The sequence below is a fragment of the Oryctolagus cuniculus genome, chromosome 16 (genome assembly GCF_964237555.1).
Source record: "Oryctolagus cuniculus chromosome 16, mOryCun1.1, whole genome shotgun sequence".
NCBI lineage: Eukaryota > Metazoa > Chordata > Mammalia > Lagomorpha > Leporidae > Oryctolagus > Oryctolagus cuniculus.
This window is the reverse complement of record NC_091447.1, coordinates 29,980,291-29,996,260: the sequence shown is the minus strand read 5'-3', so window position 1 is coordinate 29,996,260 and position 15,970 is coordinate 29,980,291. Positions and strand designations below refer to the sequence as shown.

At 38.5% G+C, this 15,970-nt stretch overlaps 1 protein-coding gene across 2 annotated transcripts in view; it reads right to left on the bottom strand.

Moving 5' to 3' along the window:
- The window catches only part of CDK13 (cyclin dependent kinase 13), a 120,546-nt gene that overhangs the window by 10,530 nt on the left and 94,046 nt on the right, over positions 1-15,970 (bottom strand). For both annotated transcript variants that reach the window (XM_017344445.3, XM_070059760.1), the window contains exons 10-11: positions 3,771-3,887; positions 3,093-3,224 (exon numbers count right to left, since the gene is read on the bottom strand). In XM_017344445.3, the coding sequence (XP_017199934.3) occupies positions 3,093-3,224; positions 3,771-3,887 (249 nt within the window). The remainder of the gene's footprint in view (positions 1-3,092; positions 3,225-3,770; positions 3,888-15,970) is intronic.

The following is a 15,970-nucleotide window of genomic DNA, read 5'->3' as shown; positions in this document are numbered from 1 at the left end:
ACCTGGGCCATCCTCCACTGCACTCCCTGGCCACAGCAGAGGGCTGGCCTGGAAGAGGGGCAACCGGGACAGAATCCGGCGCCCCGACCGGGACTAGAACCCGGTGTGCTGGCGCCGCTAGGCGGAGGATTAGCCTAGTGAGCCGCGGCGCCGGCAGCAGCACATATTAATACTCTACTCTTATTTGATTATTCCTTAAAAACTGACCAAAAGTTTGATATAGATATCTATTTCCCAAAGGAATATCATAGTCCTTACCTTATAAGCAATTTATCATTTTAATGGCTCTTAATTTTAAAAAATAATGTTGTCATATCATGTTGTTTATATATTTTATTTAAATATTCATTCAATATCACTATAATCTTGACCTTACTGCTTAGTAATATACTTAGTAAGATACTTTCCATAATGTATTATTTGTTTACAAAATGTTTTCCAATTTGTACTAATATGTTTAAAGTGGAAAAATGTAGTCAGGTGTATGCTGATAAAAATAAAGTCTGATTTAATGATTTCTTTGACAACAGGACAGTTTATAATTAGGTTAAATGGCAGATGGCTTCCATAAACTGAACAGGATAAGCTTACAAGATTTTTTTTTTTTTTTTGGCAAGAACAGATTTAAAACTGCAATGAGAAACAATTTTAAAGATAGACTGCAAGGACCGCTAGTTCGAGTCCCAGCTGATCTGCTTTTGATCCAGCTTCCTGCTAATACGACTGAGATGGCCCAAGTACCTGGGTCTCTGCCATCCTAGAGGGAGACCAGGATGGAGTTCCTGGCTCCTGGCTTCCAACTGGCCCAGATCTAGCTTTTGCAGCCATTTGTCACTCTGCCTTTCAAATACTTAATAAGTAACTCTTAGAAAAAAAGAGACTGGCAAAGTAGCACTGAAATTACATGTTGACGCTCTAACCTTTTCTAAATATATTGAATTAAATAGTGTTGTGAAAGAAAAAGTTGTATTAGAAAAATCATTTAGTAAGTACTTGTAAAGCCACTGAAAAAAATAAATGACTAAAGACTAGCTATGAAACCTTTTTGCAGAGCACATGGTTTCTCTTTTTTTTTTTTTTTTTGGCAGGCAGAGTGGACAGTGAGAGAGAGGCTGAGAGAAAGGTCTTCCTTTGCCGTTGGTTCACCCTCCAATGGCCGCCGCGGCCAGCACACCACACTGATCCGATGGCAGGAGCCAGGTACTTATCCTGGTCTCCCATGGGGTGCAGGGCCCAAGTACTTGGGCCATCCTCCACTCTCTCAAGAAAATTAATAAAGAAAAAATCCCAAGTTGATATCTGAAAGGTCATTAAAATAATTTTTGATGAAATATTTGCAGTACATAATGTGGAAGGAACTCAATGATAAATGTTATTTATTCTGATCACAAGAAAGCAATAAAATCCAGACTGTGAAATGTTTTACCAAAAATCTACATTTGAATTCTACTGTAATAAATGCCCTCCCCAAGAGCAACTGAAGACTAAAGAAACACGATATCTAAATAAAATGTATGAAGTGTGAATGAATTCTTTATCAAAAAAAGTAAATAGCCTATAAAGGAAATTATTATGCCACTGGGGAAATCTCAATATTGATGTTAACTTTCTTATGCTTTACAACATTACTGCAGGCATACAGAATAAAGTTTTAGTTCTTATAGTTACAAGATGAAATATTTGCAAGTGAAGTATCACCTCCACAACATAATATTCAACTAATACTATGGGAAAAAAGTTTACATACAGTGTTAAAGTAAATGTTAATACTTGTTGAATCTTAGGGCATAAGAATGCTCACTTTATCATTCATCCTATTCTTCTCAAGAGTTGAACATGAAGGGGTGAAATTTCAAGACTACAGACATATGAGGGAACTCTGAACTTTCTGAAGGTCCCTTGTACAATGACAAGTTATTAAGGAAGGGAAGGAGGAAAGGAAGGAAGGAGAGTACATAGAAGGGATGAATGGATTAATTCAACAGTGAATGATTCAGGTACCCCAGTATGTAAGGTGAGAGATTCTTTCTGCCTTTCAAATCACTTCATAAATGCCAGCCATACACAGTTCAGTAAAAATTTTATGAAGCAAAGTATAACAGCCTCTTAGAAATATGAGCTCAATTTAACTGATAAGTGGAATGATTTTAACTCTAAAGCTCATGCTTGTTCCTTCAAAAATAGTTTTACTCTATTACATGGAAACATTTTAATATCATAGGGACAGGCTTGCTTTGAATGACAGTAACTCTTCATCATGCTAATACCTCTAAGAAAATACCCACAAGATTTCCAGATCCTCAATAAGGAAAAGCAAATGGAGTGTTTTCCCCCTTCCTGTACCAATTCTGGAGAAAGAACACAAGTCATGAAAAACTGAACGTTCAGGAACATAGTTATTCTGACTCCCAAACTCAATGCATTTTTCTTCTATCAGATGATAATTCATTCCACATAGGTTTCTGATACTCATGTTCTTTTATTCAATGATAAGGATTTTCTATTGGACAGCATGCCATGGATTATTCTCAGAACCTCTTTATCTTATTGGACTAGAACTTGAGAGCTGGCTCCAACCTCTACTGGATTTGTATTCTTGGGCAAGTTTCTTAGCCTCTCTGAGCCTGCTTTCTCCCTCTGTAAGTAACAGTAACAATTGTTGTCTAACATACAGGATTTACAAAGAATAATGCAATATATGAGAAACACTTAGCATAACACTCAAAATTTTAGTTTTATAAGTACCAGTAGTAACATAAGTAATGCAGAAGTAGTACTAGAATTCAAAAAGCAGGAATCGTATTTTCCCAGAGTTGAATTTATTAATAAAATATTAAGATCAACTAACCCTAAAACTAGCTAGAGAAAGACTGATTTTGCTAGTCCTAAAACTGGCTCAATATTGAGTAAGCATCTCTATTCTAGATGTGTTTATTATGTGTACTAGTGCTATTTTACCTATTTCCTTTGATTTATTATATTTCTTTTGGCTTAACTAGGTGTGCAATACCTTATGATATTTATATATAGATGTTCTTGAAACTATTCAGATTCTGCATATGTGAAATCTAATATTTAAAAAAGAAACTTACTCTGGTGGAGGCATTTTTGAAGGTTCCACATCTCGCAGGAACTCACACTGAAGCGCCTGCTCAGCAGTGCAGCGCTTACTGGGATCCAAGGCGAGCATGTAATCAAATAAGTCTAGTGCAGCTGCAGGAATACTAGCATGAGAAGATTACCAAAGTCAAATACGTTCTTTAGATACAAATTTAGTGCTTCTTTATGAACTTATTTGTGAATAAGTTATTTTGGATTAAGTATTAATTAAAAACAAAATTATTTTAAATATAACACTTCATAACACTTTATTTCACCAAATCCCAAATTCTTCTTGAAGAAATATTGCATTATTTTTATAAAATTTAGTAATTATTACGAAATAATAGTGCATTTTATTACTCTATGGGTAGCTTGCTCATGAATTTTTTTAAAACTATTATTTAACTCTGCTTCAGTAAGATTTTAAACAGTATGGCTTTGTTTCATTTAAGTATTAAATCAATCACAACCTCAAAAGATCTATTCCATAATGATAGTGAAATGGTATTTCACATATAGCTAAAGGTAATTCAAAATTAAATGACTTAAGAACTATGACAGGTCTACCTCAGCTCAAAAGAGTATAGAGTAACATTCAGAATTCACAAGAAATAACTATTTTTAAAAACATTCAATACAGTATGGATATTTAAGTATCCCCTTCTTACAAAACAAATTCTTCTCTTAACTTTCGACGATACTGCTTCTTTGGTTTCATGGTGTTGAAATACGGTAGTTTGATTACATCAGGCCATACCGCAGGACATGGACTCCCACATATACGGCTAAGCAGCAAACAAAAAGAAGTATATCACTATAAACTATATGGAAATGGATACAACTGTTATACAAAACAGCTACTTATTTTTAAAAATACATTATTACAAGGCTTCAACTTTTCTGTAAGATGTTTCATTAAATATGTTAGTTATCCAAAGGTAATTACTAGTTTTAAGTAATCAACCAAAACATTCTGGTTCTTAGAGAAGACCTTCAGATCTGCAAAATAAAATCTTAAAACAAAAAACAAACGATGTAGCCCATGTCTTAAAATCACTACCCCTTCCTATGAATATAAGGTACTCTAAAACAATAGCAGAAACAGTTTTCCTGGACTACCTTCGGAAGCTAAAACTGTAGTACAAAGACTGCCACTGAATCTGATCAATGGGAGGTCACCAAACAATAACAGTCTTAAAATATTCAAGTTCTTCAATTTAAGAAGGGTCAGTGACCAGCGCCGCGGCTGACTTGGCTAATCCTCCACCTGCGGCGCCAGCACCCCAGGTTCTAGTCCTGGTTGGGGTGCCAGATTCTATCCCGATTGCTCCTCTTCCAGTCCAGCTCTCTGCTGTGGCCCGGGAAGGCAGTGGAGGATGGCCCAAGTGCTTGAGCCCTGCACCCGCATGGGAGACCAGGAGGAAGCTCCTGGCTCCAGGCTTCGGATCGGCGCAGTCTTTATCTTTGCTTAACATATTCAATATCATCATTATTTTAGTATTAATTAGTAAATCCTGTGATGGTAATTTGTAGAACAAATGCTACAAACAGCTAACTCTAGCTGGTAAAGAGTTAAAAACTGATTTAGTAATATGTAGGTGAAAAACTGGTTAAAATATGCTTAAATATACCAAATCTTAAGTATATTGTGTTTAAAATTATTAGCTGGTCTGCACAGATAAAGTAAAACTGGTGATTAGTCACTTACTGAAAGCAAAAATATGATATACATACATACACATAAACAAAGGAACAATGCGTATAAACAAGTGATGACTACACTGCCGGACACTGCATACCTGAGCTGTGACTTCAGAAACACATTTTTATGAGACCACCTTTCAAATTTTCTAAGCCGTATGTCACTGCAATGCACTTTTTGCCTCAAAATGCAGTTCAGAGCATTTCTACATTTAACAATAATTAAGGTGTTATTCTTTGTACACTCTCAGTCTCTTACACCTTTAAAACCCTATTTCCACAACTTCTTCAAACCTCTTAAGAAAGAAGGCCAAACTCAACCAGCAAGACTTCATGATCAGGTCCCACACCGCCTTCCTAGTCTCATCTCTCAATGCACTTCTGCCCATATACTGCTACTTCACATCTTTTTCCCTAGATTCCACCAACTAGAAATGAATCCTCTTCACTTCTCAAGGTTCAGACCCAAAGTAATGTACTCAGCAAGGTCTCCCCTATTTCCAGATGTACTCAAAATGGTCATTCTTTGCATGCTTCTTATTTCTTTTCACACATTTCATCCTGTTTTGTATCTTAGTTCTTACCTGTATGTTTCTCCTACTAAATTATAGTTAAGAAACTATGACTCTTGTTTTTATATGCTTCTCTAAGTTACCACATAAATATAAATCATTAATCCCAGGCAGGGCCGGCGCTGTGGCTCAATAGGCTAATCCTCCGCCTGAGGTGCTGGCACACCGGGTTCTAGTCCCGGTCGGGGCACCGGATTCTGTCCCGGTTGCCCCTCTTCCAGGGCAGCTCTCTGCTGTGGCCCAGGAAGGCCGTGGAGGATGGCCCAAGTGCTTGGGCCCTGCACCTACATGGGAGACCAGGAGAAGCACCTGGCTCCTGCCTTCGGATCAGCACTGGCCCCGGCAACCACTGGAGGGTGAACCAAGGGCAAAAGGAAGACCTTTCTTTCTCTCTCTCTCTCTCTCTCTCACTGTCCACTCTGCATGTCAAAAAAATAAAAAATAAATAAATAAATAAAATCCCAGGCAGATGCTGTACATTCTAATAGAAGAATGAAGTGTATTAAAAAATAGGAAATGGGGGCCGGCTCCATGGTGCAGTAGGTTAATCCTCTGCCCGCAGTGTCAGCATCCCATATGGGCACCGGTTCTGCTCCACTTCTGATTCAGCTCTCTGCTATGGCCTGGGATAGCAGTAGAGGATGGCCCAAGTCCTTGGGCCCCTGCACCCATGTGAGGGACCAGGAAGAAGCTCCTGGCTCCTGGCTCCTGGCTTCGGATCAGCACAGCTCTAGCCGTTGCAGTCATATGGAAAGTGAATCAATGGAAGGAAGACTTTCTCTCTGTCTCTCCCTCTCATTGTCTGTAACTCTATCTCTTAAATAAATAAATAAAATCTTTAAAAAAAATAGGAAATGAAGGACATTTTCAATTACAAAAATACAAGAAAACTTAAGTCTGAGAGCAGGCAAACAATTTTCATTGTAATTCTAAGGAAAAGTAAGCCATTGACAGGTGGGAAAGGGAATGAGAAAAATACATTACTGACAAAGAGAACAGCACAGGCAAAGGCATGTGAATAGCAAAGTATAGACACTTGGGAAGGATAGTAACGAAATCAGTGTAGATGGAATTTAGGGCTCAAAGGCATTATTAGCTGAAAGCATAAACTGGGCCCTCACAGAACAGTTTTAAGAGGCACTTTGCCTAACTATATTATAATGAAGACAAACTTTGGAAACATAAGATTTGAATCCTATCTGTGTGGATATTTGTCCAATCTTACTGCTTCTGAATCTGCTCTTTTGTAAAATAGAGATTAATTTTACTTCAGAGCTACAAAACTGAATGTTAATCTGTTGTACTGAAGTCTTTAGTTTATGACTTTTAAAGAGTTTCAACTATTAAATGTGCTGTGGGAAGATCACAGTACTGAAGTTATCTAACTGGTAACAGCATTCATGATGGAACAGACATGGAGGCAAGAAAACTTACTAGAAACTACAGAAGCAAACATGATAGTAACTGCTAACAACTGCATGTTATCAAAATCTGTTTGGAGACCAGCCAACTAACCTGCTACCAATTACTAAAGCTATCTTGAAATGCATCATATGCTCAAGTGTTTGTTAAATAGAAATAATATAAATACATAAGGTTTATCTTGAGAATTTACTGTGACCTTCTTTAATATCAATACCTCAAGGTGCTCTGAATTTTCTTAAAGGTTAACAGGACAAATTCCTCTTTCTATCCTCCCAATTATTTGTCTTAAAATTTTGTTGCACATGAATTATAATTAGTGTAATCCTACTGGGATTCAATTTCTATTGTAAAGTTATAGCTTAATTTAGAAATGACCGGTATCTTTACAATGCTTGAAGTACATATTTATATCCTAGAAATAATCCACTATTTTCTAAATAACTAATCAGTGAAGATTTGTTATGGGAGGGCCTCTAAGTACATATTTATATCCTAGAAATAATCCACTATTTTCTAAATAACTAATCAGTGAAGATTTGTTATGGGAGGGCCTCTAAATTTGACACACAAAATTTTCAGGTAACCATAGAGATTTCATGGTTCCTAACACTTTTAACCATTGTTTCTTTGAGGTTCTCCAAATTTACAGTCATTTCACCTAAACATAGCATTTGTGTTGTATATTTTTTCAAATGAATATATAACTATTTATCATTTATCACTGCAGTATTTTATATTATGTGGCAGTTCCTAAACAATGGTAAAAATGATGGTGTATCATAGTAGTAACTTTTTGTTTTTGATTATAATGGGAGTACTTTTATTGTTTATCCCTGGAAACACTGAGTTTTGGTTTGAGAAACAAGACAGAATATTCATAGATACAGACATAAATTCACACATATTTTCCTTCAAGAAAGCATTCATTTATTCCTTTCTCTTATGGGCTTCAATTTTTGTGGATTTTAAATGTATTTATTTGATAGGCAGAGTTAGAGAGGGAGAGACATTGAGAGGTTTTCCATCCATTGGTTCACTCCCCAATTGGCTGTAGTGGCTGGGCCTAGGCCAGGCCAGGCCAAAGCCAGCAGTCAGGAGCTTCTTCCACGTTTCCCATGTGGGTGCAGGAGTCCAAGCACTTGAGTCACCTTCTACTGCTTTTCTAGTCTCATTAGCAGGGAACGGGATAGGAAGTGAAGCAGCTAGGACTCAAATTGGTGCCAATATGGGATGTCAGCATTGCAGGTGGTGTCTTTACCCTCTTTGCTACAATGACAGCCTGGCTTTTAAATTTTAATAGAATGCTTAAATTTTGTAAGTTCAACTTTTAGAAATTCTATAGCAATTATCATCTGCACTTTCTCTCTAGATGGCTGATGTCATAAATTACATTAACAAGTTTCATCTTTATATTCAAAGGAAGAATATCACCAAGGCCTAATAAAAGTACTATTTTTGTCAGTGTAATGCTATAGTTTCTACTGTTAGATGTTCTTGATTAGTATTCATACGTGAGACTGGTAATCAGCTGTATTCAAAATTGGGGCCCAAAGACCCATAGATGTCTCATAAGACCCTTCAGGAGGCTGGCAGGTCAAAGTATTACTAAGACATTATTTGCCCTTTTCAATGTGTTGAAATTGAAATGAAACTGAAACTGAAATTGAAATGTACCACCTGCACAGAATCAGTGAGAGAAAAACCTACCAGCATCTTAGCATGATTCAAGTCAATGGTATCAAATTAGCAATAAATTCACTGCCATGCAATCTGGGGGAGAATCAGTATCACTTAAGAATATGTGGGGGGTGAGGTAGGGCCATGCTGTGACACAGCAGGTTAAGCTGTTCCTGCAATGCCAGCATCACACATGGGTTCAAGTCCTGGCTGCTCCATTTCCCATCCAGCTACTTGCTAATGCACCTTGGCAAGCAGTGGAAGATGGCCCAAGTGCTTGGGCCCCTGCCACGCATGTGGGTGACCTAGAAGACACTCCTGGTTCCCGGCTTCAGTCTGGCATGGCCCTGGCCAATGCAGACATTTAGGGAGTGAACCAGTGGATGGAAGATCTCATTCTCCTTGTCTCTGCCTCTCCTCCTATGTAACTCTGCCTTTCAAATAAATAAATAAATCTTCAAAAACAATGAATGTATGCAGAGGCTTCTACATTTCATGGAAAATATGCATTATGAAAGAACTATGCATGGATTTAAAAATTCTCTTGCACCAAAATAATCTTTTATTCCCATTTTCCACGAACTTTTTGAAGTGCCCTTTAATTTGCAAAAACCATAAAGTTATTAAATCCTAAAACTTGAATATATACATATTTGTAATATTCTGTGATAAATGGGAAATACTCATAAAGCACTTCTGCTGCACAAGAAAATATGGTAGTTAAAATCAGGAGAGGGGCCCGCCTGTGGCGCAGTGGGTTAATGCCCTGGCCTGAAGTGCTGGCATCCTATATGGGCGCCGGTTCAAGACCCGGCTGCTCCACTTCTGATCCAGCTCTCTGCTATGGCCTGGGAAAGCAGTGTAATATGGCCCAAGTCCTTCGGCCCCTGCACCCGTGTGGTAGACCCAGAAGAAGCTCCTGGCTCCTGGCTTTGGATCGGCACAGCTCCGGCCATTGCGGCCAATTGAGGAGTGAACAACCGGGTGGAAGTCCTCTCTCTCTCTGTCTCTCCTCTCTCCGTGTAACTCTGACTTTCAAATAAATCTTTTTAAAAAAGAAAATCAGGAGAGAGATTTGTGTAATTACTAGCGGTACAAGCTGAATTTTCGGCTTTTTAAATAATGGATCACTATTTCTACCTACAAGAGCAATTAAAAAACTACGGCCTCAAAGAAGGAGGTACCTTTCTCTGAAGGGAGGAGAGAACTTCCACTTTGCTTATGGCCCTGTCTAAATACTGATGGAGTTTGTGGACTCAAGAGGCTTCCATAGCCTTGGCAGCTCATGACAAGAGTTTTGGATGATCACTGACGTCATAAAGAAGAGTTTCAATTATTAAATCAACAACAGGAGTCACTGTGCACTTACTCCCCATGTAGGACCTCTGTCCTTAATGAGTTGTACTATAAGAATTAACGGTAAAACTTGTCTTCAAACAGTACTTTATACTTTGTGTGTCTGTGTGGGTGCAAATTGTTGAAATCTTTACTTAGTATAGAGTTTGTCTTCTGTATATAAAAATAATTAAAAATGAATCTCAATGAAAAATGGGATGGGAGAGGGAGTAGGAGGTGGGATGGGAGTTGAGGTGGGAGAGTGGGTATGGGAGGAAGAACCACTATATTCCAAAAGTTGTACCTATGACATTAATATTTATTAAATAAAAGCTTTCTAAAAAAAAAATGGCCACTCAGACTTGGGTACCTGCCAAACATTTTCTCAAATGTGAACAAAGCCAGCTTGTCACTTCAAGAAAAGACAACTAGCAGTATTCACTATCAATTATAAAATTAAAACTTTAAGTTAGCATACCAGCAAATTATATACATCATCACAAGCTTCACAACTTCATGACACTTAATAGCTTTTTTTTGGGGGGGGAGGGGTGAGCACCATCATCCCATATGAGCACTGGCTCAAGTCCCAGCTGCTCCACTTCTGATCCAGCTCCCTTCTAATGCACCTGGGAAAGCAGCAGCAGATGGCCCAAGTCCTTGGGCCCCTGCATCCATGGGGGAGAGCCGGATAAAGCTCCTGGTTCTTCAGGGGAGTGACTCAGTGGATGGAAGATCTGTCTCAACAACTCTGCCTTTCAAATAAATAAATAAATCTTAAAAAGAGAAATTAAAAAAAAGGCTTTTCTCATTAGTTTAGTGGTGGTAACAAGTAGTTTTCAATGAAATGGAAAATCTGCTCAATTCAGTGAAACAATATTTTACAAATGAAATAATGGTAAATATCAGTAGAGATAATCAAAAACAAAGCTCTTATAATCTTCAATAATTTTAATGTAAAGAAGTTCTAAAATCAAAAAGACTGAGAAGCACAAGTCTACACAATTTTTATGATACTGGTTTATGAAGGTATACATACTCCAAATTTTTTAGAATGTGTAGTTTCCTTTTTTCTCATATTCTAAATAACTGAAGTCTATTCCTTTAAAGTTTTAAAACTGTCAACTTTGTATTTGTAACCATCTGGAATTAGAGGCTCTGTGTGTGTACCCTGGTTGGGAGTGGAAAGTTCAGAGAGAAGCAGGATTCTTTTGATTCTAATCTACTTTTCATTTCATTAAGTCAGTCCCAAAAATACAAATACCATGTTTCCTCTGATATGTGACCGTTAATACAGAATACCAAAAAAAGTATAAGGATGCAAGCTGACATTTTATGATTCAATTACTGATTTTGGCCCTTGTCTACACTCCTGTAGAACAGTGGTCTTTCTACTTTATACTTGTTGAACATTATGGTTTACTGGTACATTACACCTGTGATTACTAAGTAAATTGAAAATATGTTATTAGAAAAATTAAAGGAAAAAAATGGAAGGAAGGTAGGGGGCTTGAGAGAAGGGGGAGGGAAGTATGGTGATTTTAGAATTACATCTATGACATACATGAAATCTGTATATTATTTTTAATAATCTTTATTTCATAAGCAACATATACTGTGTGTTATAAACGCTTTTTAACTAGTTGCTGGAAGGCTTGGAGTTAAAATGTGAACCTCATGCAATATACATCTGTGGCCACACAGAGCACTTTTTCCTCATTCATCTCATTTTGTCCCTATCTATATTTTCCATTTCTTCTTCTATCACTTTTTAACCTATGTGTACTTCCAGCACAATAGGTTTTTTTTTAATTTTTATTTTTCATTTGACAGAGTTAGACAGTGAGAGAGAGAGAGAGAGACAGAGAGAAAGGTCTTCCTTCCATTGGTTCACCCCCCAAATGGCCACTACGGCCGGAGCTACACCGATCCGAAGCCAGGAGCCAGGTGCTTCCTCCTGGTCTCCCCTGCGGGTGCAGGGCCCAAGCACTTGGGCCATCCTCCACTGCCTTCCCGGGCCACAGCAGAGAGCTGGCCTGGAAGAGGAGCAAAGGACTAGAACCCGGCGCCCTTATGGGATGCCAGCGCCGCAGGCGGAAGATTAACCAAGTGAGCCACGGCGCCGGCCCCAGCACAGAAGTTTTAAAAAACACCGAAAATAATTTCTGGAACAAAGTTATTACCAAAAAATAAAAATAAAAATAAAAAAATCTCAAACCTTGTAGCATAAGTTCTTCAAGAAATTTTCTGATTGGTATTCCTAGTCTTGATCAGTTTTATATGTATTTTTACAATACTGATCCTAGGTCTTATCATTTCTCAATCTTTAGATTGGGCAAGTAACTCAGCAATAACAAAAAAAAAGGTGATAGGGAAAAGTACGTACATCTAGTTATTTAATTCTTTTGGTTTTTTAAAGATTTATTTATTTATTTGAGAGGCAGAATTACAGACAGAGGGAGAGACAGAAAGGTCTTCCATCCACTGGTTCACTCCCACAAATAGCCGCGATGGCGGAGCTGGGCTGATTCGAAGCCAGTAGCCAGGAGCTTCTTCTGGATATCCTGCATGGATACAGGGACCAAAGCACTTGGGCTATCTTCCACTGCTTTCCCAAGCCATTAGCAGAAAGCTGGATCAGAAGTGGAGCAGCTGGGACTGGCGCCATAAGGGCTGCTGGCGCTACAGGTGTAGGCTTTACCTACTTTTACCTACTACGCCACAGTGTCAGCCCCTATTTGTTTAAGTCTTTTTTTTTTTTTTCAAATTTAGATTTCTGAACCATAGATCTTTTTTTTTTTTTTTTTTTTTTTTTTTTTTTTTGGACAGGCAGAGTGGACAGTGAGAGAGAGAGACAGAGAGAAAGGTCTTCCTTTTGCCGTTGGTTCACCCTCCAAAGGCCACCACGGCCAGCACACCGCACTGATCCGATGGCAGGAGCCAGGTGCTTCTCCTGGTCTCCCATGGGGTGCAGGGCCCAAGGACTTGGGCCATCCTCCACTGCACTCCCTGGCCGCAGCAGAGAGCTGGCCTGGAAGAGGGGCAACCGGGATAGAATCCGGCGCTCCGACCGGGACTAGAACCCGGTGTGCCGGCACCGCAAGGCGGAGGATTAGCCTAGTGAGCCGCGGCCCCGGCCCTTGTTTAAGGCTTAAAATATTAAGCATGTTATTAGCCTTGTTTTACTTGTGAAGAAGCAAACTTTAGAGCATTATAGAACTTAATCTAAAGCACAAGAGAAGGAAATAGCTGGGCTGTCATTAGAAATCGAATCTTAAGATTTAAAAACCCATACCCCTTTTAATATACCCTGCCGCCTCATTACATTCAGATGTGTTTATCAAAAAAATTCCTCGATTTTCTTCATGTTAAACAAATTAATGCTACAGAATCAAAATAAAAGCATCTTGGTATAATATAAATATTTGGTATCTCAATAAAATAAAATGAAATCATGCAAAAATATATAAACCAAAAATATAATTTTACTTTCCTAACACTTCTCAAAAGTCCATGTTCAGATTAACAATCCCACTGGGCCTGTGCTGTGGCACAGAAGGTTAAGACTCCACCTGCAGTGCTGGCATCCGGTTTGGGCACTAGTTCAAGTCTGGCTGCTCCATTTCCGATCCATCACCCTGCTAATGTGCCTAGGAAAACAGCAGAGGATGGCCCAACTACTTGGGCCCCTATACCCATGTGGGACACTCAGAAGAAGCTCCTGGCTCCTGGCTTCCACCTGGCCCAGACCCAACCATTGTAGCCACTGGGGGGAGTTAACCAGCGGATGGAAGATCTCTTTTTCTCCTTCTATCTCTGCCTTTCAAATAAATAAACAAATCTTTAAAAAAAAATAACATTCCAGAGTCCTTTGATGTATTTGTTTTATGAAAATGAGATCAACTTAAGCATAGCCTTCTGTAAAACTGCTCTTTCATGTAGCTTTTCCATGTATCTATCAATCTACATTTCCTTTTAGTAACTGTGTAGTAGGCTATTAAGTAGATGGACTGAGCTTACTCATATTTTTCTCATATGGTTCAATAAGTGACTTTCAATGTATTCATAAAATAAACTAAGAATATTCATACCTCAGGTTCTCTATTACTTGCTGTTCCTTCACTTCATACTTCTGCTCATATGTCACATTCTAGGAGACAGCATCCCTGACCCTATATATACACAACTTTCTTTATATTTATTGCCACCTGATATAGTCTATTAATTTGTCTCCCCTAACTAGAGAGAGATAATGGGTTTCCTGCCCTCCCTCCAACCTTCCTTTTGTATCCTCAGTGTTTATTAACTGGTATAGCTGGTAATCATAAATATTTTTCAATTATTCCATCTGATTCCACATATCTTCTGTATTACATCAGTTCACATTAACTTATTTTCTTTCTGAACTTCCCATATAATTTAATCTATGCATTTTATGCCCAAATGTTTTTAATTATGATAATTTGATTTTAACATGATATACCAAATTTCCCTTCTTTTAAGGAACTTTCCTGGCCATTTGCATATTTATCCTCCCAAATAAACATAGCCAACTGTCAAGTTTCAAAACTTGTCTTCTGAAATTCTTATAAAGAATGTACTGATTAACATAGGATGAGTTGCAAACTTAAAAAAAAAAAATTAAGGCTTCCTAGCCCAAAACAAGGTTTGCCTCTCCAAAAGCTTTTCAAATGAACTTAAAATTTTAAGTGGGACATTTTAATTTTCCATATTCCTGGGGTATATACAGTAGTGATTTTATTAAAGGCATTTTCCTCCTCTGCTGCTTTCTAACTCATCATTGGCACCAATTTTCTTTCTTTTTTTTTTTTTTTTTGGACAGGCAGAGTGGACAGTGAGAGAGAGAAAGACAGAGAGAAAGGTCTTCCTTTGCCGTTGGTTCACCCTCCAATGGCCGCCGCGGCCGGCACGCTGCGGCCGGCGCACTGCGCTGATCCGATGGCAGGAGCCAGGAGCCAGGTGCTTTTCCTGGTCTCCCATGGGGTGCAGGGCCCAAGCACCTGGGCCATCCTCCACTGCACTCCCGGGCCACAGCAGAGAGCTGGCCTGGAAGAGGGGCAACCGGGACAGAATCCGGCGCCCCGACCGGGACTAGAACCCGGTGTGCCGGCGCCGCTAGGCGGAGGATTAGCCTAGTGAGCCGCGGCGCCGGCCACCAATTTTCTTTTAAGATTTATTTATTTAAAGTTAGAGTTATAGAAAGAGAGAGAAAGAGACAGAGATCCTCCATCCGCTGTCTCACAGATGGTCGCAATGACCAGGGCTAGGCCAGCGCTGAGCCAGAAACCAGGAGCTTCTTCTAGGTCTCCCATGTAGGTAGCAGGAGCCCAAGCATCTTCCGCTGCATTTCCTAGCCAATTGGCAGAGAACTGGATCCAAAGTGGAACAGCCAGGACATAAACCAGCATTCATACGGGATGCCAGCATCATGCAGTGGCTTTACCCACTATGCCACAATGCTGGCCCCTGGTACCAGTTTTTTAAAAGCTGTATGTATATAGTGTATATGTATAGTGAATTTGACATTTTTTTTCTCATTTTTACAAACTTTTCATTTTGAAGTATTTCCAGTGATTCTCTTGTATGTTCCATATATACATATATGCAGTGCTATTATATGTAAATTCTGATAATGCTGCTCTCATCTTTCCATTATGTATCTCTTACCGGTTCGTTTTCCTGACACCACCAGTTGTTAACAGGTTAATACCTCTAAAACACTCCTAAACAACGTACTAGAAAAAAGTTTTCTCATTTTTATCTTTACTTATTCTAGTGTTTCCACACTAAATACAATGGTTCTTAGTTTGGGATACATTATTGCTATCATGTTAAAGAAATAGCTATCTACATTTACACACAAATTTATAGTTGTAGTAAATGCCTATTTAACATCTATCAAGATGAAAATATTATTTTACTTCTGTTAAAATGATGCATTATAACAGAGTTCCTAAAACCAAAACATCCTTATATTACTGGAATGAACTCTTTTAATCTGCAAATCATTTTGTTAATGAAAAACTGGATATCATTTGTAATGTGGCATATTGTTCTACAGCAAATTCTTACTAAGTAGGAGTATACTCATAACAATAAATAGTAAACACATATACCAGAAACATTATCAAGTATTA